Raw genomic sequence first — 27,169 nt, forward strand, 5'->3', positions numbered from 1 at the left:
GAGAATTAAAAACCACAGGAGCTGCACAGTGAAGCCAAACAACAGGGCTGCTGAGAGTCTGACAGCAGCACTCATTTCAGGGGACTCATCTTCCTGTAAATAATTATCTTTTTTTTTTTTTTTCAAAATTGGAAATTTTGAAAAATTTTGGGAAATGTGAAAATTTCTTCCAACTGGAATTGGAATGTGACGGGATCACAGTTAGGCTATCTCTACCCAGGAAAACCAAAAATACTGAAGGAATCTTGAGTATTGCATCATTAAGGTATTGTGGCATTTGCCACATCATCAGGTTGTTCCAGCTCAAGGGTTTGTTTGGGGCAAATTTGTTTCCCGCCCCCATGCTGGTTTTGGCTGGGGCTGAGTTAATTTTCTTCATAGTAGCTAGTATGGGGCTGTGTTTTGGATTTGTACTGAAAATAGTGTTGGTAAGCCAGGGATGTTTTCATTACCGCTGAGCAGAGCTTACACAGAGCCAAGGCCTTGTCTGCCTCTCACCCCACCCCACCCGCGAGTGGCTGGGGGGGCATGATGAGCTGGGAGGGGACACAGCCGGGACAGCTGACCCCGACTGACCCCAGGGATATCCCACACCATATGGCATCGTGCTCAGCAATAAACTAGGGGGAAGGTTGGCTGGGGGCCCCTCCCCGGGGACTGGCTGGGCATCAGTGGGTTGGTGGTGAGCAATTGTTTTCATTTGCACCACTTGTCTTTCTTGAGTTTTATTTCTCTTTGTTATTTTCCTTTTCACTGTATGTTATTATTATTGTTGTCACTGTTATTATTATTATTTTTCTATTATTAAACTGTTCTTATCTCAACTCAGTAGTTTTCTCACTTTTACCCTTCCGATTCTCTGCCCCATCCCACTGAGGGGGAGTGAGCCAGCACCTGTGTGGCGCTTAGTTGCTGGCTGGAGTTAAACAACAACAGTCCTTTTTGGTGCCCAGCATGGGGCTCAAAGGGTTTGAGATAATAACAATTTGACCAGAGTGTATTAGAAGGGATTTATACCTGTTAACAGCTGCAGGTCACGATATTGATTCATCTGTTCTGGTATTAGTTTATCTGATCTGCACCATGCTCTTTTTTTTGCTGCCCATGTTGATGATTGGTGCTGGTTTTGCAGCTTGCTGTGCTCTGGTAGTGATCAGTGACATTTTGCCTGGGAGATCTGTTGTTTAAACACTGACCTTGAGCTTAATTTGGTATTTGGCCTCTGTACTGAAATCACTGCTGTATTTCAGGTACCATCTCATGGAGACAATTAACAATTATACTTCCTCTGAGAGGTGTTCTGTGGAGGAAATACAGAATGGCACCTTCACTACCTTCTTCTGCGGTGTTTTCTCCCTCCTTACAGTAACTTCTCAGTATCTTGAGCATCCTTGGGTAGTTAGAATACTTCTATTGGTATTTATTAGGAATATTGCTTCAGTTTTGTCTAACAAGCAATTTAGGAATACGACCTAGGCTCTGTGAGGTCGTGGGTGGCACAGCATATGGGCAGGTATCTAGAGAACTTCTCACCTCCAGTGGTCTGGGACCTCACTCCCGAAGAACTACAGGATCCTGATGAAGTGACAGAGTGCTTGAAAAAAAATACCGTGGCTATTCTAAAGAGGCACAGCTTACCACACTGTGCTGGGCCCTGGCCAGCATCTACCACACACTGCTTGGTATTATCTAGCACTCTCCGGGAGAAGAGAGGGAAAACAAACCAACAGACACTATGGCTAAACCAGACACTGTATCAGTCACCCCTATAACTAAAAAGAAACAATAGAAGTCAGCTCATTTAGTAAGGGATGAAGAAGCTTCTCCCAAGAGGGAGCAGGAGAAAGAAGAGGCAGCCTGTTTGGCAGCAGAGCAGCCACAAGACCAGGAGGAGGAAGAGACTGAAATCATAAAGGAGAAACCACCTGATCCCTATCCCTCAGTGAGCTGAGACATGCAAGAAGATTTTAGCCATCAACCAGGTGAACTTCTCAGTTGGTTACGCCAATGCTGGGATATTGGAGGCAGTAGTCAGGAATTAGAGGGCAAGGAAGCCTGGCAGCTGGGATCCTTTGCTAAGGATAAGGCCACTGGCAAACAGATTGGAAAAAAGGCAGGACTCCTCAGACTCTGGCAGCAACTCCTGTCAAGTGTGAAGGACAGGTATCCCTTCAAGGAAGAACTTGCAAATTCTCACAGCAAATGGACTGACACTGGGTGAAGTATCCAGTATCTGAGGGAATTAGCTGTGGTCGAGGTGACCTGTAACAACCCAGATGACAACCAGGCATCCAAAGACCCAGATAAAATCCAGCGCACATAGTCCATGTGGCAAAAGTTTGCCCAAAATGCTCCGACATGATACACCCACACCCCGGTGATAATGAGCTGGACAGACACAGAGGCACCAACTACAGATGAATTGGTCAAACAACTCCAAGAACACAAAGATAATCTCGCTTCCTCCACATGGGCCTGTGTCTCAGCTGTGGACAGACTGACCCAAAAAATGTCCAAGCAAGCCAAGAAGGGGAAGTCTTCCTCATGCACTCCAACCAAGGCCTCAGCTGCTATAAGTCAGCCTTTTTCAGTGGTGCACACCATGTGCAACCTTGAGGCTCCTTCCTGCGTGACAGTGGGAGGACATGAGGAGGTGGGGTGGTGAGAACCTACCTGGAGGCTAGAAGCTTGGGTACAGGAACTGAAAGGAAAAACAACAGCCAAAAAGCATCCATCCAGGAAAGTTACTGCTCCCGTGTCTGCTAGGCAGAGTAGAAAGGCTGATCGTACTTTTGACCTGGATGAAGAGACTTATGTTTTACAGTTACAAAAATCAATTAACAAAGATTCTGACCAGGAATAGAGGGGCCCTGCCTTTGGTCAGGCGGAGGAAAGGCACAACCAGCTTTACTGGAGTGTGTGGGCTCAGTGGCATGGCACATCAGCCCCCTGGGAGTATAAAGCACAGTGTACTCTAATACCATCAAATTACAAAGGGGCAGAATCCATCTGTGTTTCCAGAGTGACGGGAAGATCCCAAGAACTGTCTGTGTTGGAGGCTGAGGTAAGCCTAACTGGGAATGAGTGGCAAAAGCATTCTGTTGTGACTGGTCCAGAGGCTCTGTGCATCCTTAGCATAGACTATGATAGGAGAGGGTACTTCAAACACCCAAAAGGGTATCGGTGTGCTTCTGGTACAGCTGCCTTGTGTATGGAGAAGGTTAAACAGCTGTATAGCCTGCCTGTTCTCTTAGAGTATATCTCTGTGGTGGGCTTGCTGTGGGTTGAAGAACAGCAGGTACCACCTGCTATCATGAGAGTGCACTGGCAGCAGTATTACACCAGTTGAGCCTACCTGGTTCCCAGCCATAAATTGATCCAGCAACTGGAGAGCCAGGGATTGACCAGTAAGACTCACTCACCCTTTAATAGTCCAGTATGGTCAGTGCTAAAATCTAACAAAGAGTGGAGCTAACAGTGGACTATCAAGGCCTGAACAAAGTCCTACCGCTGCTAAGTGCTGTCATACCAGATGTACTAGAACTCCAATATGGACTGGAGTCAAAGGCCACCAAATGGTATGCAACAACTGCTATCACCAATGCATTTCTCTCCGTCCCTCTGGCAGCAGAGTGCAGGCCACAGTTTGCTTTCAAATGGAAGGGTGTCCAGTACACCTGGAATCGACTGCCCCAGGGGTGGAAACACAGCCCCACCACTTGTCACAGGCTGATCCAGACTCTACTGGAACAGGGTGAAGCGCCCGAACACCTGCAGTACATGGATGACACCACCCTGTGGGGCAACACAGCAGAGGAAGTGTTTGAGAAAGGAAGAATAATAATCAAGATCCTTTTGAAAGCTGGTTTTGCTATAAAACAAAGTAAGGTCAAAGGACTTGCACAGGAAATCTAGTTTTTAGGAATACACTGGTAAGATGGGCGTTGTCATGTCCCAGTGGATGTGATCAATAAAGTAACAGCTATGTCTCCACCAACTAAGCTTTCTTAGGTGTTGTGGGTTTTAAGAGAACACATATTCCAGGTTACAGTCTGACTGTAAGCCCTCTCTATTGGGTGAGCTGGAAGAACAACTGTGAATGAGCAAGCCTTGGAACAGATTAAACGGGAGGTAGTTTGTGCAGTAGCACTTGGGCCAGTCAGGACAGGACAAGAGGTGAAAAACATGCTTCATCCCTCAGTCAAGGGTAATGGCCCCACCTGGAGCCTCTGGCAGAAAGTGCTGGGAGAGACTTGAGGTCGACCCCTGGGATTTTGGAGCTGGGGATACAGGAGATCTGCAGCCCGTTACTCTTCAACTGAAAAAGAAATATTAGCAGTATATGGAGGAACCTGAGCTGCTTCGGAAGTAGTTGGTACTGAAGCACAGATCCTCTTGGCACCTCGATGGCCTGCGCTGGGCTGGATGTTCAAAGGGAGGGTCCCCTCTACACATCAGGCAGCTGGTGCTGTGTGGGTTGTGCTGATCATGCAAGGGTCGGGGTGGGGAACCCCGACTGCCTGGGAATTCTGGAAGGGACCAGGGACCAGCCAGAGGGCCGAAACTTCAGAGTGGTGCCAGAGGATGGGCCTCCCTGTATAATAAATGAGCAGAAAATCAAAAGCAATATGGCCTGTTTACAGATGAATCCTGTCATACTGTGGGAACATCAAAGGTGGAAACCTGCTGTGTGGACCCATGCAACAAGTGCCATAAACTGCTGAAGGAGGTGAATTGAGTTGGTCTGCAGAGGTGAGAGTCATCCAGCTACCTTTAGATATCGCTGAATGAGAAAAATAGCCAGTGGTCTCTATACCAACTCATGGATGGGTGGAAAGTGCTGTGGAGGGTGGCCACAGCAATGGAAGCAGAGCAAGTGGCAGCACAGAGGCAAACCCATCTGGGCTGCTGAATTACAGCAAGATATTACTGCTTGGGTAGAGAACCTGTTGTAAAAGTACATCGCGTAGATGCTCACGTACCCAAAAGTCAGGCCACTGAAGAACATCAAAACAATGAGCAGGTGGACCAGGCTACTCGAATAGAAGTGGCTCAGGTGGATCTGGACTGGGAACATAAAGGTGAGTGATTTATAGCTTGATGGGCCTGTGACACATCAGGACATTTATGAAGGGATGCAATGCACAAATGGGATCGTGATTGAGGGGTGGACTTGACTACTGATGCCACTGCACAGGTTATCAATGAATGTCAAAAATACGCCATAATTAAACAAGCTATGAGGCTCAAGCCTCTCTGGTATAAAGGACAATGGCTGAAATATCAGTAAGGGTAAGTCTGGCAGAGGGATTATATCACACTACCACAAATTCGGCATGGCAAGCAGCACACACTTACAATGGGGGAATTGACTCCTCGATAGTTGAAAACATACCCCGCGCCCCATGCCACTGCCAGGAATACTTTCTTGGGCCTCGAGGAGCAAGTTTTATGGAGGTCCAGCACCTCCGAACAAACTAAATCAGGCAACAAGACTCATTTCCAAAACAACCTCACAAAGGCCTGGGCTGAGGAGCAGGACACTGACAGGGTGTAGCACATCCCCTGTCGTGCACCAGCCTCCAGGGAAATCAAACAGTACAATGGGCTGTGGAAAATGACACTGGGAGCAACGGGTGCTGGGACACCGAGCACTGGGGTACACAGTTAGCAGAAGCCACCTGGCTAGTTAATACTAGAGGATCTGCCAGTCGACCTGGCCCTGCTGGTCAAAACCCCTGTGCACTGTGGAAGGAGGTAAGAGCCCCACAGTACAGAGAAGGAACTTGCTGGGAAAAACAGTCTAGGTTATTCCTTCCTCAGGAAAAGGTAAACCTATTTGTGGGATTGTTTTAGCTCAAAGACCTGGATACACTTGGTGGGTAATGCAGAAGGATGGGGGATCCAAAGTGTGCCGCAAGGTTGTTTAATCCTGGGTGAAAATTATCCATTATTTGAGTTGCATGTTATGGAAATTACTATAGCAGGAGCCCCTTGCTGCCAGGACAGGAGCAAGGGGAGGAGTTCACTGCAATGTGAAACCTATAACCTGGCCCAAAGGGACCAGGGGTGGAGACTGTAATGGAAATACCTTTAAAGTGTTGTAACCTAGGATTTGAGTCGATGTTACAGGAATTACTATAGCAGGAACCACCTGAACCAGTGGAAGACACCCCTTGCAAGTGCACAGTGAGGCCTGAGGTGGCTTTGGTGCCCAGTAACTCCACCCAGTGCACCACCTCCCGTGTCCTGAGTGACCACCACAACAGATGGAGACCAAAGTCACAGACTACATGACATCTGTGAACATTTTACAGGCATTTCAAAGGGTGGTCCAGAGACCAGGGGAATGATATCTGCGTATTGCACCGAAGGACAGGAAGGTGGTTGGGGTTAATGAGGATGTATTGGATAGTGTGGGACTGCAGCATGACATAAATGGTATGGAATAAGGGGTGGAGAATGTGCTGGGTATGGCTGGGGCAGAGTTGATTTTCTTTATAGTAGCTAGTATGGGGCTATGTTTTGGATTTGTGCTGAAAAAAGGGTTGATAATATTGGAATGTTTTAGCTATTGCTGAGCCATGCCTAAAGAGTCCAGGCCTTTTCTGCTTCTCACCTCACCCCACCGGCATACTCGCTATTTTCATCTGCATCGCTTGTCTTTCTTGGGTTTTATTTCTCTCTCTTTGCTATTTTCATTATTATTAATATTGCAATTATTAATCTGTTCTTATCTCAACCCACAAATTTTTCTCACTTTTATCCTTCCAATTCTCTTCCCCCCATCCCTCTGCAGGCAGAGGGCGTGTGAGTGAGTGGCTGAGTGGTGCTTAGTTGCCAGCTGTGGTTAAACCACCCCCCCAGCATCTTAACCTTAAAAATAAGCAAAGAAATGAAAGTATACTTAAATGCAGTTTTTAACAGGACATTCTGAGGGTTAGTTTCTAATAAAAAAAGTCAGCGAGAAATAGTTAATGAGTGTTATACTCTGTACAAAAAAACCCCTAAAGATATGCAAACAGAGAATGGGGACAAACCAACCCAAGAGAACCAGTGGTAAAACTGAAAAGTCAGGATTGTGCATGCAGACATTAAGAGCAAATTTGGCAAAGGCAGCCTAACATTTGATTAATGATGTACATGTACATTTTGGTGAAAGCTCAATGCAAATTTCTGAAATCTAAGAAATATGTATGTCCTAACATCCCTCCTAAATGCCCAGCATATGCCAAAAAGAAATAAAACAATGCCAAGCAGCGTGCAAACATTTGCCTGCAGATGACTTATGATTTTCAACAATAATTTCATAAATGCAGCAAACTTGAGTATATCACATGATTATTCTTCCTCTGCAATCCCTGGGAGTTCCCACTGACACCAGTGTGGGGCTGCCCGGGGCCACCAAGGCAGATGGGCTCCAACCGGGGCAGCCTTCGTTGGGCAGCAGCAAGGGGTGGGATTGTCAACAGCTCTTGAGTCACCAAGATAAACGGCATTGAAAATAAAACTGCAAATGAAACAACCCACCCAAAACAACCTGAAGGTTTCTGCCAGGACTGAGCATGGCCAGCGGTGCAGACACTGCTCTCCGCAATGCTTCAGCGCCCAGAGGTGCTGGTGCCAAGCAGGTAGCACCAAGGGCTGGTCACTGGGAACAACCTCCAAAGCCTGAAATGGTGCTTGCATGAGAGCAAGATGTTGAAATATTGATTAAAGTTGGATTTCATCAGCAATACTTTGATTTTATTATTATAATGGCTGCTAACAAAGACACACCCATTAATGCGTTGCATTCTTGCTCATAAAAGGGTGATTATTCCACTGTTCACGCCAGGCTGCTCTGCTTGTATCCACAGCCAGTGGCTCCAGTACAGGCACTCACCAGAAAAAAAACCCAACAGACATTATGATTACAAAAATGAGGCAAAAACACAGAAACAGGCACATGCTGGAATAGTGTGGAAACTAGGTCCAAGCAAACGTCTGCATCCCGGGGAAGGAAGGGGTGGGCAAGGGGAAAGACTGAGCACTTCACCCTGTTTAAATCCAAAGTAACATGCTGAAACCAAAGACTTACTAAAGATTTTATCAATTTAAATGAAATGTTGGAAGGGAAAAAAAAAGCACTTTGAAAAAATTACCTAGCAGGTGCCAGTTTCCCTGCTGCTTGGCTTTATTCAGGGAATAAACTGTATGTATGCAGAGGGTTTTTCTCATCTTAATAAGCTAGTTAATTTTCAGAGCCAGGGATAAGGGTGGAAAAAAGTTGGGAAGAATGCCATCAAAGCCTGTCTCTTCCAGCATTATTGTTCTAAAACTCATGCTTAGACAGAATAAAACAGCTATCTGAGGCAATATAGTGTTTACATATGCCCAAATTGTTATGCAAACACAGGAAGATCTATTGGAGCAGAGGGAACAGGCACCGAGAGGCAGCGCTTACCACCCCTTGCGGAAAAATGTTTTTCAGTGTGGAAAGGGTGAGAGAGGTCACCCCCAAGGAATCCAGCCCAGGATCCTCCCAGCCTTCCCCTCTCCCATCCTCCTCCTCTCAAATTCCCCAGTGCAGCCAGTATGGGCTTCAGAGTTAAAGAGACAGGCTCATTATCCAGCAACTTTGTCTGGGGGCTGCACTCGCATGAGGAACCTAAAAAGGGGGGAGAAATACCCAAGGAGGGGGAAGCTGTCCTGTATGAAAAGGGATTCACCACCTGCCCTGCACAGGCATTTTGTGTTGTGCTTCCCTGTCTTGTGTGGAAAACGAAACCGCTGAAATTAAGGGGAGACTCCAAAGGGACACAGGGGTACTTGGCATCATTCAAGTGCAATTATTTTTTGATTAAATCCATCTTGTGTCAACATTAACGATCTAAAACAAAACAAAAAAAAAACAAAAAACCAGTCCTGAACTCTGGAGTCACGCCTTTAATTTCATCTGTAGTTGGTACAAGAGATATCATAACCAAATGCCTCTGACATATCAACTTTAACCTCCAGAAGCCACAGATTTTCAGCAACCTCTATCAACCAAACTTTCAAAAAGTTATCAGTGACAGAGAATTAAACAACCCCTGAAATATATCCTCAGTGCTTGAAAAATGTCTCGTTGCCAGTCTGAGCTCATTCACTTTTGCTGCTACATGATCACTCCACAGAACAAAAGCCTCCCACCAGCCAGACAGTCAACTTCTCTTTCCTAAACTACATAAACCAAATTTTGTTAACTTCTGGCTACAAGTCAAATTTCTGCCAAGCATACAAGATTCTTGTTAACATTCTGAATCCTCTAGCATGCCAAAAACAAACCATGGACACCAAAAGTAGAGATGCTATTTCCAGAAGAGTCTCACTACCCCCACCTCCCCATGGACATCCTCCCCTCAGTGCCACTCATCCTCCCAAGGCAAAGACATTTGCTGCCATCACCCACAGCATCCTCCAAAAAACCAGGAGCCCTGCATTTTCTCTATTGAGATGTATAACCTCGTTTGGCTATATGAAAAGAGTCCAATTTAGCTTTACTGTAGCTTTTACAGTTTGCGTGGAGCTTGAAGAGCCACCAGCAAGGATTTCATGTCTGGCAGGCTGTGAATGCCACTTGGTTGAGAACACATTCCTGCAGGACACTGCCAGAAATGTCCCTGCAGCATCACTCCCCGCTGTGACCGGTTTGTGAGAGCTGGTAGCTCGCAAGTTTTTTAAACCTAATTAACATGTACCACACTCATTTCATACAGTTCTACAATTTCCAATCAGAATATTGTGCAATGCTGGAGTCAAATGGCTGAAGGAAGTTAACTATAACAACACACAGCATGCGCAGCGAGTCAAACCTCCAACAGCAGCTAAGGTCATGTTTGAGTTTGGAGAGGTGGATTTTTTAACTTTTCAAAGCAGCTGTACTTTGGGGGAGCACACTGCACACACCTTCTGAGCACTAGACTTGTTTCTCATCATTTAATAACAGGGCAGGATTTGTGCTCAAGACATTTCCTACCACAGGATGTTGATTTCTTATCCACCATCTTCACATGCCGCGTCTGGTTGCGAAGCTTGTCGTCTGTGTTTTCAACCAGGTTAGTGAGGTCATCGATGATCTCTGGGGAAAGAGAAACATGAGCATTAATCTTCAAGCCCTGCAGCATCACTGCTTAACAAGCACGCTCCTGCTGGAGGCTCCAAAATGGAAACCAGCTGCACCCTTTTATTTTCCAGTATGACAGACCAGTGATCCACATGCACTGAAAGGTCCAAATCGTAGGAAATACTACAGAAGAGACTTCGACTTCAGCTTCAGTGCATTCCTCTACTGCAATAGTGGAGGAAAAAACTATAGCCTGAAACAGCAGGATCAGTCTAGGCAGCCATATAAGATGATGGCAGCCACAAAACACTAGCTGAAGTAACGGAATTAGTGTGCATGCGAGAGGAAATATGAAATTTCAGTCCCTGGAACAGAGCATGTCAACACTTGGCCATTCAAACATATCCAGAATCAGCATCTTCACAACCACTTTTGAGAGCATTCGGTGCGGTCCCAACCAAGTGACCACGGAGGATACGGTCAAAGTCCCACCTTGGTTCAGTTACCGAGATGTACAGATGGCAGTTCTGCTTGCAGCCCAAACAATCCTCTGGGAAAAAGAAAGTAAACAAAATTTCCCCTACATTTATTTTTAATAGAGGAGAAAGGAAAATTTCAAGCCAACCCATCCTCAACCTCATACAACTGAGGACCTTATTTTTGTCAGGGAAATGGGACCAGGTGCAAGGGTCACACCAAGACTGGTAGTTAGGTTGGTATTTTTTAACACTGAAAATTGGTGCCACATTCAGGGACCAAGTTTCTTTCTTGCTGACTGTTACACTCTAATTTTCTTGAAACACATAACCAGTGCTTCTTGCTGGGTGTACGAATACCCTGCGTTTGAGTTGTTTTCTACTCTGCAGGTAGGAATGGCTTTTTGTGCATGATAAATCGGGAGGAGGATAGCAGCCAAAACCCAAATGCTATTGCAAAGCATCTTGCTCTGGTTACACTTCTAGCACTTTCCCCACTATTGATCACTGTCTTAATAAATCTAGTCTGCCTTTTGAGATCAGGCTGGGGACAGCAGCCATGCCAGCTGGCGGGTGCTGTGCTCTCAACTCATTTGTACCCTGGCAGATCCCAGCACTGCATCTCTGCTGAAAGCTTTAATGGACTGTAAACAAAAGCAAGAGCGCACAGCTTTCAGTTAGCAAGAGATACTAATATTCTGTTTGGTTTTATGCATCATAACCCTATATGCATGATGGTTGATGGTTAAAGAAAACTAGTTCTATCAACAGGCAAGGGCCCTTATTAATTAGCCTTTATTGTTTTGACTGTATTCCTTCAAACAAGATTCCCCAAATATTTCTACTAGGAAATGGGGATGACGCTAAAAAGGGCCTTCCTTGTACTTCCAAAGCTTCCCTGTGATGCTAGAAAAAAACCTTGTGCTTGTAAGGGTTGTGCCAATATTCTTGTAACTTCTCAAGAGCACCTGCACACCTCTCCTGGCTACCGCTTTTACACCAGCAATGTGGGAAAGGGAACGGCTTCCTCCATAATTCACCTTCCCACAGCAAAAGATGTTAGTTATGCAGGGTGTTTACAGACTCAAATCTTACCAAGTAACAAGGATTGTATCTAGATAGAAATAAAACCTGTTTGATTGCACACATAGGTAACAAAAAACAAATAGAAAGTAATCAAAGTTCCAAAGACACAGAGGAAATTTTCCAAGGTATATGTGGCACCGAGGTTTTACTCTCCCCTAGAGATGGGAGATTTAAGTATCATCCTTCTAATGAATGCTTTTTAAGTCTGCCCCACAAGCACTCTATCATCTCCAGTGAATCCTTATGTAAAATGATATCTGCATCTAAAAAATCTTGTACTTTGAAAATACGCGTCTTTCTTAAAACGTAAGCTCCTGATTCACGTCCTGCAGTCTAAACCATCTAAGGATTCACATGAAGGGAGGGCAGAGGGCAAACATCAACTGCTTCTCTGTGTGTGCAGCCTCCGCTTTATCTGATAGATCTAAACCATTCTCCACTCCTGTGGTTAAGCAGCATCACCCCACCAATACTGCCCTATTCCAGGCACAAACTCACATAATTATTATGACAGTCAAGATTTTATTGTTCATCCTACACCAAAACACATTTTCACAGGTGATGGAAGGTACTTTACTTGAACTGCTGTATTTGTTCAGCTTGCAATTCAGATATTAATCCTCCTTACCCTCCCACCAAGCTTTCCCAGGTCTAACATCTGCAAAGCCAACATCATTTTGGGGAAACTTTATCTGTCTTGTGTGATTCAGCCCACAGGAAAACCAGTACAATGCTGCCTGCAAAGGCAGGCTTTCTCATGTTTGCCTCTAAATGAAAAAAAAAGTGCCGAAAGTTCCCATCGTTGTCAAGGACAAAGTGATAAGCACGCTTGGGAAATAAAAGACTTTGCCAACACTGACCAGACCCTCCTTGAAAAACATCCTGGTGAACAAGCTGTAGCTAAATGAGAACAAATGCAAGCAGGAAAATTTTCTGTCATCATTTCAAAGCCCAAGGCACTGCAATTGGGACTATGAGCCTCTCCTTTCCCATCCCCCTGCACAAGCAATGCATTCCCCTGTCAGACCAACCAGCACGAGCCATTTCTGAACCAGAGAACTGGACTGTATGGCTTGGGAGAAGCATTTCTCCATTCCTATATGTCTCGATACAGTCAGGTTTCAGGGGAGCAGGTCACTTCACCAAAGCACACAGCCCAAAGCTCAACAAGCAACCAGTCCTTTGATGTAACATGTAGTCGAGACCAGGAGAAGTGCTGGTGTGCTCATGGCACAACCAGGAGGTCTGAGCAAGATCTTCCCCTCCACAGCAGTGCTGGGGCTGCTGTGGGGAGAAACCCCAGGGAGGTTCTTACCCCATCACCCGCTGACTCAGAAGTCCAGCCCAGCAGGTGCCCTTGCAACCAACAACACCCTGCACAGAAACATCCACCCACCCCCCTACCCCTATCAACATGCTGTTGTGGTGACACTCGGGTCCAGAGCAGCTCTCAACCTTTATGTAAATTAAAGCATTTCTCCCCACTCTAAAGCAAAGGAAGTATGTGCTGTATAAGGCAGAGTTGAAAACGAGTAATGAATTTCTAAGGCAAGCAGAACTGCTGCCAGAGAAAACTAACTCCACAGCTAAGAAAGTCTTCAGAGCACTAACAGTCCTACACTAGCTCTCAGTAGGCTCCTGAGGACACCTCTTCTGACAGATGACCCACCTGCAACCCGCTTTGCCCTTCAAGCTGGCAATTACATTCCGGATGAAAAATTTTCGATCATCTCCCATTTACTCAACTATGCAAGGAGCAAGTTAAAAAAAAAAAAAATAGTGAGAAACCTGAAAAAGGGGAAGAAGCGAGGTTCCCCCGTTGTGAGGGAGCAGACGGGAAAAGCAGGCTGACTGCTGAAGGGCTGCCAGTGACCTTACAAAGGACGTTTCTGTAACACTGCACTGCAAACTACATTTAAACCAGTAACACAAATGAAGCCAAGGTCTTCTTTCAGCAAAGCAAAATCTTGAAGCAAAAGCTAAAACCTACTGCACAACCAAGCATTAAAATTGGAGTAATTTAAGCCCAGCTGAAGTGGGAGAAGTTTGAAGGTTGCTCATCTGTTGCAGATGAGCTCAGACTTAAAAACTTGTGTCACAGCCTTGTTTATCCCTGCACATTTGCTAGGGGGACAGCCATCAGCCAGGCTGGCACGCTGGCTGCTGAGCTCACCAGCAGACAAAGCAGCCAAACACACCAAGCACAAAAGCAGCAGGTTTCTACAGGAAGGCAGAGGCAGGTGTGTGGGCATTACCAGTTCTCCTCACCTCGTCCTTGCAAAGCTGCAGCAGTGAAACACAAACTCTTTCTACAAATCTGTATGCTTTTCCTGGTGATCAAAAATTTGGGTTGGAGCCCTCAAAAGGGCAGGATTTCTTCAGAAGCCTGGTATGTATCAGACAGCAAAAATAATGGTGGGCTTTACGGATCTGAGATCAATATGTGCATTCCTTAAACCGGGACAAAAGTCATGGAAGGTCTTCATCTGTATACACAAGCCCATCTGCAGTCCTGCCCTCGCTCCTCTGGCTACAGGGTCAGGGATGGAGAGGGCACGGGCAGCCCTTCAGGGAATAGGGATGAATTCCATGCAGGGGATTTACAAGCAAAGAAAATGCGCAATGAGGAAACAGCGAAGCAAGCAGATGACAGGAAAAAATGTAGGTTGATATATTCTGAAATATCTGTTGGGTTTTTTTTGTTTGGTTTTTTTTTTATTGTTAGAAAACCCACAGCAGCAGGTTTTGTTCTTAGGCAAGATGTGTTCTGGAGCAATGCAGAGCAGCCAGGCTGAGCACGGGCCCAGGTGGGAAGAGGTGGAAGCAGCATCCCTAGAGAAGAGGTGGGAGAGGCTGGAAACAGCAGCCGTATGGTCAGTCAGCCCTCTCCAGTTCCAACACTAATTCTACCTCCTGGGGAGGAGAGAAGCGGTTACTGCAGTAAGCGTGAGCAAAATAAGGAAAAGTTCCTTCTGTTTATTTTTTAAAAAAACCAAACACCAAATAAATTTTGGTTTTGTTTAACATTTTGCATTAAACTTGAAACATATTTTTACCCCTAAAAACAAACACAAAAATCATTTAATCAGACCTGAACTTGTCACTGCATCAGCTATCACAGCCAAAAAATTAAAGCTTCTACGCTGCAACTGAACAGGAAGCGTTGAAAAAAAAAATAAAAAAATAAAAAAATTGCTCACTGAATTGCTTCAATGGTCACAGCAAGCAGCAGCACTATCAAATCAATGCCTACAGTCAACTTGTAAAGAATCACGAATCCATTGATTGACCTAGATCAACACAAGACTACTCAAAGATGCAAGCACACAGGTGTTAAATATTCCTTCTCAAAGTTCATGGACACGGAAAATGAAAAGTGAAGCAACTGGTCTGAACCCTGGATCATAAGCACTTTCCCCTTTGCCCTATCATGCTTGGCTTTGCAATCTCAAATGATACATTAAAGGTTGAGAAACATCTTTATAAATCTCTGCATTAAATGGTTGCAATATAAGTCACACTAGCATCCCATTTTGCTGCTACTGATTTTTGGGTTCCATTCATGTACATTTGTGTATGTTCAGAAGGACTGTGCTAAAAGTGACTACCAGAACATAAACACCTTTCCTGATATTGCAGGGAAAGAAGCACCTGGTAGAAGTAGTAACAGTGTATTTATACATATCTTTAAATTGCATCTGCTAATAGCTAGAAAAATAAAGATTTATGCAAAGGACACCAAAAGAAGATATATGATAAAAAACTGACCGGAAGAAGTTATAAGTAATCCTAGGAATTTCTCAGGAAAAAAGCTCATTCTTCATATTTTTCCTTCAAAGACTTTGCCGCTGCCATGAAAATGAGAAACTTGCTGTTTTAATTCCTAAACCCACCAATTCCTTCTGTAAAAAGCTGGTTCTGCCTCTCTCTCTCTCCAGCCACGGAATGGATAATTCCAGAGCCTCCGGTGAGATGGGGATCCCACCCATCAGAGCCATAAGTCACCTCTCGGGGGAAGGGCCGTACATCACCCTGCCGCTACGGCCTCGCGCCGGACGGGAGAGCAAAGCCTGAGCTGAACCCAGGCCAGGTGCTGGAGCAGTCGGCTGTGTCCAAATGGATCCTTTGACTTTTCTCCTCTCTTCCTCCTCAAAGAGGCTGCAAGCTTCAGGCACTGGATTTGCCTACAGTCCTGTCAAGCAGCACAACACAGAGAGCACAGGTCCTCCATCACGACCACCATCTGCCTTTCCCATATTCCCATCTTCTCTGTTGACATTTCTAACAACCCTTCCTATGGGTTTGAAATCAGACTTCTCTGGCAGCCCCATCTTCTGTGTCAACTCAGCCATCAAGTCATTCTACAGCTGGTCAGAAGCTTTCCAAGGGAACAGTTTCCACTGGAAAATTGTTTGACAGATGATAAAAACAGGACAGCCCTGAGCGCTCTGCACGCCTGCACCTTCAGCCTTTCACCTCCTTGATGATGCCCTTTATGCTGAAACACATCCCTGATCAGCCTGAAGCGAATAACCAGCTTTCAGCTTGCAAATGAAATTCTCAGTTTTGACAATAAAACGAGAAGCCCAAATGTTTCCAGAGAGCAAAAGCCCCTTTTTTAGCCTGTTCAGTCACTCTATCTTGACTCCCTTCTGGCCCCGGTGCCAAGACCCCGCAAATGCCCAGCCATCCCCGCTCTGCTCCAGCAATGCTGAAGACAGAGGAGCAAGTCAACTGCTAAGTCATGAGATCATGCTAAGGCATAAAAATTAATATGGCATCTTTTTCTGCAGGGACTAAGCAGCAGCAAGCTATGCCAGTTATGGCACATGCATCAATGCTGCATGTTTTAATCAAAAAAGGCATAATTTATGAGATTACAAGTCACAACATGAAGTGCAGCTCACAGACCTGGAAGAGATGATCCTCTCCAACAGCTATGGATGCTGCTGCTCTCACCACCATGAACCAGGCCACCATACCCCAGAGCCCCCCTTGCTGTTTCTCCCATTAAGGAGCTCATGAGAGAAAGGCAACTCATTATGGAAAAACATGAAGCAGACCATTAAGGGAGTGAAAGTCAGGCAAGAGCTGGGCCATTTCAAGGAACACTGTTTTATTTTGCAGGAAAACATGTGGGTTTTTTCCTACTCTTTTTCCACTCAAGAGCAGGAAAATTATCAGGTTGCCTTTCCATCTGATGACTCCCTGTTTCTACTCATACCCCACACGTGCACCATCCTGTGAAGGCATGGGATTTTTTTTAAAAAATAATTTTCCTTAACTCATGGAGGCCCTTTGAAGGATATAGTAGAACAGGCTCTTGCACAACCAGAGTTCTGCTTTCATACATGACTTTTCACTAATTGAATTTTTTTGTTGTTTTATTTAAAACATGTAAAAAGCCTCACTTGGTTTTGGCAACTCTATCTTTGAGTTACACTCATTCTTCTGTGGAGCAAGAAACCCAAAAGCCAAGTGAAAGCAGCCACATGAAATACAGCACAGGCAGAGAGAAACAAATCTGGAGTTTGATCGCAGTTCAGCAGAACGGTGCTGCTGACCAAACATTTCCTTGGAATTGTTTGGATTTTCTGTGGATTTAAATTTACAGATCACTCAATAGTATTTACTGATGAGTAATGCATCTCCATGGCATACCCCACTATGATTCATGGAAGACTGCAGTCAGCCTTAAGAAAAGCATATAGAAAACTAAAATCCACAATGGTTTATGCTATGCAAAAAAATTACAATAAGTCTGGAATTTAGTAGAGAAGCCAAGCAGGCTCTCCTTTCCTCCTTCAGGTCTCTGGTGCCTCAAGAGAAGAGCTAGATACCAAAGAAATGAATCATATATTGAATGCCAACCTCTATATGTCCAAACCCCATAATTATATATTAGTAAGAAAGTAAGCATTGTTCAAAATGCCAGTGGTATGAAGATTGCAACTAATGTAAGTACATCAAAAAAAACCTAAAGAACCTTAGCACGACGTGCCAGTTGTAATGTCAAGGCTGAGTGAAAAGAGAAAAACACAGTAAAAAATACAAAGCCAAGAATCTTAATTTCTCTCCATCGCTGCTAGCTGTGCCCTGGTTTTGCAGCCTCTCTGACGTGTGCAGCTCTCCGTGTCACAAGCAATGCATTAGTGCAGTCATGGGCTGCTTCTCCTCACTGTTCAACTCCAAGGTAATACTCAAAATCCCTCTGGTGTTCACGCTGATCCAAGCTCTATGCTGCTCGGGATGCTACGATACCAACACTTTCTGCTGTGATGAGTTTTTCACTTCAAGCAAAGACCAAGATTCCTCCCCCACCTTCCCAAATTTAACTGATGACATTTAATCTCTTCTTTGGCAGAACTTCATATAAGTATTAAAAAAACCCCCAAAATACTAACTTCTCCAAGGGAGCAAACTAACTTGTTCCTCTGTTTCAGCTGTCTCCCTCTTTAGCTCTTCTAATTTACAAGGGCTTGATGGTGCTTGGAGACAGTCAGGTTCAGAAGATCTCTTCTGGCCTCCTGTTGGGTAAGTGTTTTACAACGTGCTGTGTGTATGTAGCAGTCCCACTGCTACAGGGAGGCAAGAGTGGATCTCACCTCCAGCTGCTTCCCCTGCAGCTCTGCTGTGGGCCAGGCACCACGGAGACATCGCCCGCCCTTCCCTGTTCCCGACGGGCTGAGCAGTGGCACTGTTGACAAAGCGGAGGGCAGCTGGGCTGCAGGATCTCGAGGCAGAGTGGGGCAGGAGCTGGCAGGCTTGGTTTGTGTCCAGGAGAGCAGCTAGGGAAGGACAGTTCTTTCCCCTTGCACAGCTGGTGACCAGCCCCAGCCTGCCCTCCACGCTCACTTCCGTAGCCTGAGGCACTCGGTGCATCAGCCATGGCAGTAGAAACTCGTCCTCCTCCCAACATCCCCCATGGTCTCCGGGCCATGCCAGCTTTCCACCCTGAGGAATCCTTGCAGATGAACTCCTTCAGGACCTGGATCTCCCGGTTCTCCGAGTTCCTGACAACAGTGGAAAATGCAGACTGGAAAGAACAAACTGCTCCAGAGTCCTACAACCTCTGCCTGGCCTTTGGGAAGCAAAGAGCAGCACGAGTGCCCAGCTCAGAAGGCCAAGGACCAGCATACCTCCAGCATAACCCTCTTCCACTGGTTCTCCAAACCTTCAGCATCTTTAAGGATAACACTTGCTGAAACAAGAGGAAACTATCTGTTCTGACACAGAAAACCTTGCCATCTGCTCCAAGGACTAAGAGGACATGTCCAGCACCACCCTTTCCACCACACACCACCCTTCACACCGCAGCCAAGCAGCTTCAGTCATCCATCACAAAATATGTAAGATTATATCTGGGTCAAACTTTGATACCCGCAAGCAACACAGAACACTTCATCCTCTCAAAAGCAGGTCCGGAGGCAGCAGATGGTGATTTGAAAATACACAGTAGTGACAAAGAATCATCCCAGGCCATCAGCTGTGGAAGCGCTCATCGGATCACTCACAGCAAAAGAGCGACACTGAGAAAACAAACAGTGGTATCGATTCCAGCAAACACAGTTATTAGTTAGAGTTGTTATTTTAAAAGCACACACTGAGAAGTTTTCCCTTTTCCAGCTGCTCATTTTGTTTTATTCGAACAAAACCCATGGACATTAATTTTAGCTGTACTTAATTGAATAATTTCTCTGGGGAATAGTTCAGGGAGAATTTTAAAGCAGCCTGTTTCCAAGAGCCATTACTAATTGGCATATACCACAGCGTCAGTGTGCCAACCAAAATAGTACGCTTTAATGTTACTGGAACTACTCTCAGTCCAGATGTGTTGAGAACTCGCAGTGATATAAGGCAGGCAATAACTATATTCACATGATATAGTATTTTGAGTATCCTTCCCCAGTTATCTGGAAGGAGATAACAGTCTCCTTCACTAGAGGTACTCCCATTTACTCCCCACAAGCAACCTTTTGCTTACATGTTTAAAGTAGACCAGCACAGTTACCTGTTATCAAATGGACATTAATGTAAAAAAAAAAAAAAAATCCCTCTTGTAAGAATTATAAAAGGTTGCCTCCACTTACAGCATTCATTGAAGTCAACATTGCCATATATGCACCACACTCCATTGAACAGTGACACACCAAGCCCACAGCACATACTGTCTCCTTGTGTGTGTAGTCATCTCATTTTTATTCAAATACAAATCCAATCTGAGTGGTCTAGCAACACAGAGATTTTTAGACCAGACAATCAAAACTTCCAACAAAATCTTCAACTTACAGGGACAATGTCATTAAACTATTTTTCTACAGACTTTGAGAGAAAGCAAGAAAACACTGCTAATAGATAAAACAATGGTAAATTCTGCATCTCTAGGAAAGCCCAGAGCACTTAAGAGACTGGAAGCCTACTTACATTCATATAACAAAACCCTGCCAATCAAAACACTCTTCCTGTTATATGTTTGTTTTCTGCAAACTTATAGCAGAAAATGAAAGGAAAGGAGCTACTTCAGACTCCGTATTTGTTTTCCCTTCATCCACAGTCTAAGCAGGATTTTTAAAGTATTGCCTTCAGAAATTCTTCATAATATTCACTCCTCCTTTCTTTTGGTAACTCTATTTTTTCCCAAGTTTGTACACTATTGCAGTACTTTTCCATAAATATCAATAGCTTTAATTATAAATACACATCAGTTGTCATAATTACACTAGAGTAGAACGTATAGCAATTTCCCATAAAACACCACTGCCTACTAAACACTGCAAGTTTAGGTTTCCAGTCCATTTATAAAAAAACCCACTTAAATTATACTCCATGCAGACGTTGTGACTTTAAGATCTACTTGATAATTACTACTTCTACACCCCTTAAACTGTGGACCCATCACAGTAATGTAACGTAACGTAATCCTTGTGGGTACCAAAGAACCAGGCCAAAAAAAAAAAAAAAAAAAAAAAAGACAGAGCACCTCATCTACTTGGGTCACAGCCATCTTGATCCAGATATACACCTTTCTTCCACAAGATAAAAATCAATTCTCATCCATTTTCACAACGTTGGCAGTAACTGTAGTTAATGCATCTATGGGAGGACTCTCTTAAAAGCCAGCACGTTGCCTACTAAGGGTTTACTCACAAGAGGTGCTCCCCATAAATCCACCCTCAGCTTGCATGCCATCCGTCAGCCCAACAATACATCACAACTGCCCGACCCCAGGCCGGCCAGTGAGACAGGGCTGTGAACGTCTCTTTGATGAACTGGGGCAGTGAAGGACGCGGCAGCACGCTGATGGATAACCCTCCCAGGCCGGCTCCTTCCTCCCAGACAAAGGCCCTGTCACTTGGGAGTCACAGCAGAAGTTTCCCAAGCACCTTCGAAAGAAAAAAACCTAATTTCTCAAAACCTGCCTAAGAGACAGCCCCAGCTCTAAGGCGATTTAAAGTGATGATTATAAATGGCTAATGTCATTTTGTCCCCAGGAGAAAAATCACCAAATTGTTCGGCTTTGCTGGGAGCGAGGCTGAACAGAATTGCCCCACTCTGTGGTGAGCGCCTTCAAAGAAAGAAATACTGAAATTCCTGAGATGTCTAGCAGGCTGTGCAGGATGTATAAACTCATTTCTACTCAAATTAAAGAGAACTCAATCCAAAAAGCAGGACCAAACCATCCCTGAAGTGTTAACTGTAACACTATTTCCAACCCACGAGAACGTCCCACATTTTTCACATTAAAAAGCTTAAAAGTTAGTGAAACACTTCACTGCTGCCACAGTCGCCACTATTGAGAATTATTCAACAACTGGAGATTAAGTGCTCTTGGTTTTGAAGCAGATTAAGGAAGATTGGAAAAAATGACCAGCAGTGTTCTTGCATAGCTGGAGACCAAAAATATATTACATGTACTGCAGTTTGGGGAACAAAAAGGGAATACAGCTCAACATGCTGATATGATGCTGACTTTAGTGGTTCAAGCTTAAGTGGCACGTTCCCTTCCTCCAGTTCCTCTCATTTTATGAAGGGGCAGTGCTGCTCAGGTGGTACAGACACACGAACCAGTGACCCACCACACTCTGGAGGGCTCCTCAAGGTGAGCGACACGGTACAGAGCTCATCGTCCACCGTTAACCCACACCCTTCAAAGGAATATGGGTTTTGCCGTTTTGGTTTTTTTTTTTTTTAAATGCACTTTAGAAATCTGATGAGTATCCTTCCCCCAGACAGGCCCACCTAAGCCTGTACTCCGTCTCTGAACAAGTGGTTCAAATGCCCTGAGCTCCTCATCAATAACCTCTGCAGAACCTCAACATCATGCAGCAGCAAATGCAAAATTTGAAAAATTCCACTGGTTAAGTCCTGGCTCCTAATCATGGGAAGGCTTCTAGTAGCCTCAGATAGGGCTAGAAGTTCACATAATCTTTTGAAAGCTCTTAATGCGTAGCCCTAAGGAAGATGCCCTTCAGCATGCCCATACCCAAGTGATGGACATCAGTGGCAGCATGCTGGGAACACGCCCAAAGGTTTTATGAGGCCAGGTGGAAAGATTTTTTTCTATACCCATAGGAGCTGACAAGAACTCCAGGAGAGTTCACCAAAACCACACTCAAAACAACCAACCATCTCTGCCAACTGCTAAAAGCTTATTTCTAGCAGCCAAGTGGTACTGCCAGTCTTCCCTGCTCTATATGTTCACAATTAAACCTCCTCTAAAATAACTCACTCTCACCTGAGCATTAAAAGACTCGTTCAGTTTTGCTCAAGGTACTTTGAGAAGAAGGAAACACAGAATCATATATCAGTGAGTTGTTAAGCCTACAAAACACAACTGCCATTTCAATAAACATTCAGACTGGTAATAAGCCAGCAGAGCATCACAGTATTCACCACAAGAGCATCATGCTGTGGACAGCTGCATGGCATTATCCTCTTGGATCACAAGTGAGGAGGAAAGCCACTTTAGAATTGGTCTATCAATCATGGGAGGAACCAGAAAACTTGCAAGTGCTTCATGGTTACAGTATTGAAAGCAGCTGATAAAGTGAAGGTCAACCCAGACACCTGGGACTAATCTCCAGCTGACATACTTCATCAAGCTCTACTGGAATCAACAGTAAATTGACTAAATTAGCAAGAGGAATGTATCATCTAACAACATGTTCAGAGCGGAGCAAATACCAGGAATCAGACACTCTGCAGTGAAGGCACTCCTCTGATATTGCTGGAATTATTTGTGTCCCACCCGCCCAGTCACCTGCCCAAAAGTCTAAAACAGACCGAAAGTAGAGAAAAACGTCTCTTGAGCGGACAGCTCAAAAATATTCCATTCCAAGTCTGCAGTCATGGAAAAATTTAGATTACTCAGAGAAGTGGTTAAAACAACAGAAAGGGTGGAAGAAGAACTTCCACAGATAAGACGACCTCAAGTCTACGAATCCTGGTTAGTCTTAGCTAATGATTTTCTTTCTTCCCACTTCCTTCCACCAAAAGTTGTGCCAACTTTCCACATGCCCTCCCATGGATTTTCTGCAGATGTGGCTGAACACTTACTGTTTAGCGTGGCTCTGTGCCCGTGGATTTTTGCAGAGCAAGGAAAGGCTGTTATACAGAGGGAGCCCTTATACAGCTGCTCCGCTGCTCTATGATTTTCTCCTTTCTACAGTTCATTTGTTGGAAGGACCAAAAGTGATTAATTGGCAAAAGCTGCACAAAGCTGAGGGTTTAGTGCCACTAAGCAACATGTCTGTAAGACACTTCAGAAGACCGTGGCTAAATACTGGTTTGATCTCAACGCACGAGTTCTGAATTCCAGTGTGACGAACTCCAGTGCAGGAAGGAAACCTTAAGCCTCCACTTTATCAAGCTACACAAATACACGGTTTATCAAACTGAAGAGATTACTAGTGCTTATTGTGCTTCTCCTGCAACTGTTTGCAGAAGCTGTTTGATTGCTCTCAAATGTATGGGAACAAGTCAGCACACTACCTTACTGCAGCAGCAGTACATACAAACATTTCCTCCAGCCAAACTACTTTGTTTAAAAAAAAAAAAACAAACAAAACCACCCAGCAAAAGAAAGGCAAAGAATGTGATTACATACAGGGCAAAAAAAATAACTCCTAGCTCTGTGTGCATTCTCAAAGTAATTATTTCTAATGACTCAACTTACAACATCCCACTTTAAAAAAAAAAACAACACAATAATACAAAAGGCAATTTTAGCTCAGGGGTTTTATTTTTTTCCTAATTTTTAACTAAGGAAAATGCAAGCCATTTTTGTCATTTGTTAAACCCAGTTCTTAACATACTTCTACTAATCTGTTGTTCCACAACATGGTAAAGAGGCAGAGATCTTTCTGACAAGAATAAATATCAACTGAATATACAAAACATGCCTCTTTTTACTTGCAAAATCGCTGGTCTACAGAGGCTTCCTAAATCTGGTCAGAAGAGAACACCAATTGGATTATTAGTCCCAAATAAAAAGCCACAAGCTTTTTAGTTTTACAACCCCAGTTTTAATAAATCACAATGCAAAGCTCTACCATCTCTACTTCGTTACATTTCTCAAGGCAACTTGAGAAAGATCTGCCCTTTTTAACTTGTGAGGCTAGGAGTTCAATTTTAAGACATCTGGTAGTACAGGCTCCTAACGTCTGCTCTTTCCATATGGGCTGGGAGAAAGTTACAGATGTTTTCATCTTTTCTTTGAAAGGACAATGAACTTTTGCTGCATCATTTCCAACCCAAATAATTCTGAAACCCAAACGGATATTAATTGATAGATGCATTGTACAAATCTTCATGAGCACAAAGGATCAGATTCAATGGCTTGGCTGAGGCCATTATGTTTCTCTCAAAAAAAATGTTTTGGACATTAGACACCACTATTATACCCTCTTCCAATTCAGTGATGCTTTAGAGAATCCCTGTACTCTGGTCAGACCCTTCACCCTGCAATGGGGATGATGGTGCACAGCCGCTCCAGACCTGCACCACCTGGGCCTGCTTCCCTGCACCCTGGAAACAAGGATAACCCTATTTATAGGTCCCTCATGAAACTGGGGGGGGGTGGTGTCAATTTATCAAACCAGAAAGCATGAGCTATCTTTACTGGTGAATACTGGGCAGACACTTTTGTTTCCAGGAGAGCACCCCACAGTTGTACCCCATCACTACACAAGTTCTAGCAGGAGCAAGACCCCAACCATTCTTTAGCATGCACTAACTGCATGAAGAGGCATAATCTGATGATTTGACATTTTGTAAAACCTTAGGAAGCATTTGATACGGGCAGTAACAGGTGTACCAAAAGCCAGAGGGGACCTGCAGCCTGGCCAAAGATGACACACTTTCAAGTCTCTGGATTTTGAAGTTTCACACCACCAGCTAACAGCAGTATTTTGAGACTTCAGATGTTAGGTTCTGGGCGTCAATCTTAAATTATTTTTTCAAACCCTCTTAAAACACATTTAATCCTTTGTTTTCTTTCCGAGGAGAAAGGTTTCACATCTGGACTGTCAACCTGCATTCCAAAGTATTAGCCTGGCAAATTAAAGCAGTTGAGCTGTAAATCTCCAGAAGAGGACTTGTCATGGAAATCGCAACTCAGCATTAACTACAAGCCCGGTTCAGCAAGCAAGCCAACAGAAAAAGCCCAACAAGGCAGGCAGCCCCAAGACAACTTTGAAAACGAATCCTGCTGTCTGATAGAGAGCAAGCTAACCTAACCAATTCAGACTTGTAGCAGCATCTCTGTACCTGGCTTTGATCTGAAAGTCACATAAGAGCCCACTGCGAGCAACCACCAGTTACACAGGTGAATTCTGAAGATCCATTTTTACAACCAGCACCCCAATTTGATGAGAAGACTGTAGTTTACAAACATGCCTTCTAAGAGCTGAATGTTCAGTCCCCATAAGAGAGCCGAGGTCCTTGTTCCCTTGGACTGCCACCTCTAACGGCTCTCTTCTGGCTATGAATTACACAAGCAATAAGATAGGAAGCAACCTGATAAACTCCAAAGAATTAAATTCTTCCAGTCAGGCTTCAATGGAAATCCAAACACCAGCAACACAGATGCAAAGTGGAACCAGCAGCAAAAGGGTGCAAAATGGTAAAACTGATAAAAATAGAAAAAACCATAATCTCCCCAGCGCCCCAGGATAACGGCATGTTACTGAAGTGTCTCAGCTAATGTAATAAAAAAGTGTTAACGTAACATTTTTTGATCATTGCACCATTTATTTATTCAGATTTTTAGATTTATAAGTTAGCTGCTAAAAAGAATTCCATTTTTGCTATTAAATTTTTTTTTATTCCTTTAGAGGGAAAGCAGTTTTGGAAAAAAACTTCAGGCTTAATTCAGCTGTAGAGCAGCTTGGAAGAAAGGACTGGCTGATCCACAGAAGACATCTAAGCAACAATGGTCTGGTTGGTTAACTCTTCTGTCAGCACTCACTTCACAAAACACTCCACAGTCTAACTCAATTACTTCTTATACTTTATACTAAAGTACTTTATTAAATCTCTCTTCCTACCAAATATACAATGCAGATCTTTGTGTGTCGAACTCTTAAGATTATTTCACTCTTTCAGCTCCAGTTCCTTGACTCTATCTCTCCTGATCTCAGCCACATCAAGTGTGAGTTCATCTCTTCACCTTCACTGCTGAATGCCATGGCCAAGTCCTCTTTCTTCTTCCAAAAACTGGACAAAGGTTGTTCATGATCAACTCAAAACAGTTCTTCTGTTGAATTAACAGCATTACTGCAACGCTCTGCTGCTGCATAAAGTCTGCCAAAAAATACCCTTATCCTATAACGACCGTAACTGTAACATAGCCAGCTTGCTGACATATACAGTTACTAGAACCACATCGAGTCCTTCCTGTCTGGTTCCTATATGAACAGGAAAACACACAGAAGTTTTGCTCCAAACTAAGACAAGTACTATTCTACAAGTACCTTGATACCCAAAGCAAAAACACTGTGTAGGAGCGTCTTGTTATCTACCCACATTACCATCAGCATCCTGGACCACCACAATGGCTTCTTCTACTATTTTTGTGATATTACCTACTAACTCTTCCCACTCGGCTCCCCATCTGTACTCTGTACCTCCCCTGCGCTGGCTCAGTCAGCTCCAGGCTAAACACACACGCGTGTCCCATGTCCGCCTGCTCCCGAGACCATCGGAAGCGAGAGGTCAGGGTGGGGAAGAGCCACACATGGCACCTGACTCTGCCTTCCCCAGAGGTAATCCTGCCATGACAACACTGTCTGCATCCTTCTCTAGGAGGTGCTGGAGGATTACCCAGTGTCTTCTATCTGCAGACCTCTCAACAAAAGACACTATTATAAGATTAAAACCTAGTGGAAGTAATTGTGTGTGGAAATTCCTTTTATTAGGGCTGTGGATCGAGTCTTATCAGGTTTCACAGCTCAGAGCAGACTCTGGCAGCCAGGCATGTCTGTTAATAGCTATTCCAGCTGCAGCCAACGATTGCTGCTCA

The 27,169-nt window shown here is 44.3% G+C and overlaps 1 protein-coding gene across 1 annotated transcript in view; it reads right to left on the minus strand.

The window, feature by feature from the left end:
* The window catches only part of STX8 (syntaxin 8), a 110,305-nt gene that overhangs the window by 35,195 nt on the left and 47,941 nt on the right, over positions 1-27,169 (minus strand). Inside the window, exon 7 of the mRNA XM_026861181.1 lies at positions 10,001-10,102. Within this exon, the coding sequence (XP_026716982.1) occupies positions 10,001-10,102 (102 nt within the window). The remainder of the gene's footprint in view (positions 1-10,000; positions 10,103-27,169) is intronic.

Source organism: Athene cunicularia, assembly GCF_003259725.1.
Source record: "Athene cunicularia isolate RWA chromosome 18 unlocalized genomic scaffold, athCun1 chr18_part1, whole genome shotgun sequence".
In the NCBI taxonomy this organism is placed as follows: domain Eukaryota; kingdom Metazoa; phylum Chordata; class Aves; order Strigiformes; family Strigidae; genus Athene; species Athene cunicularia.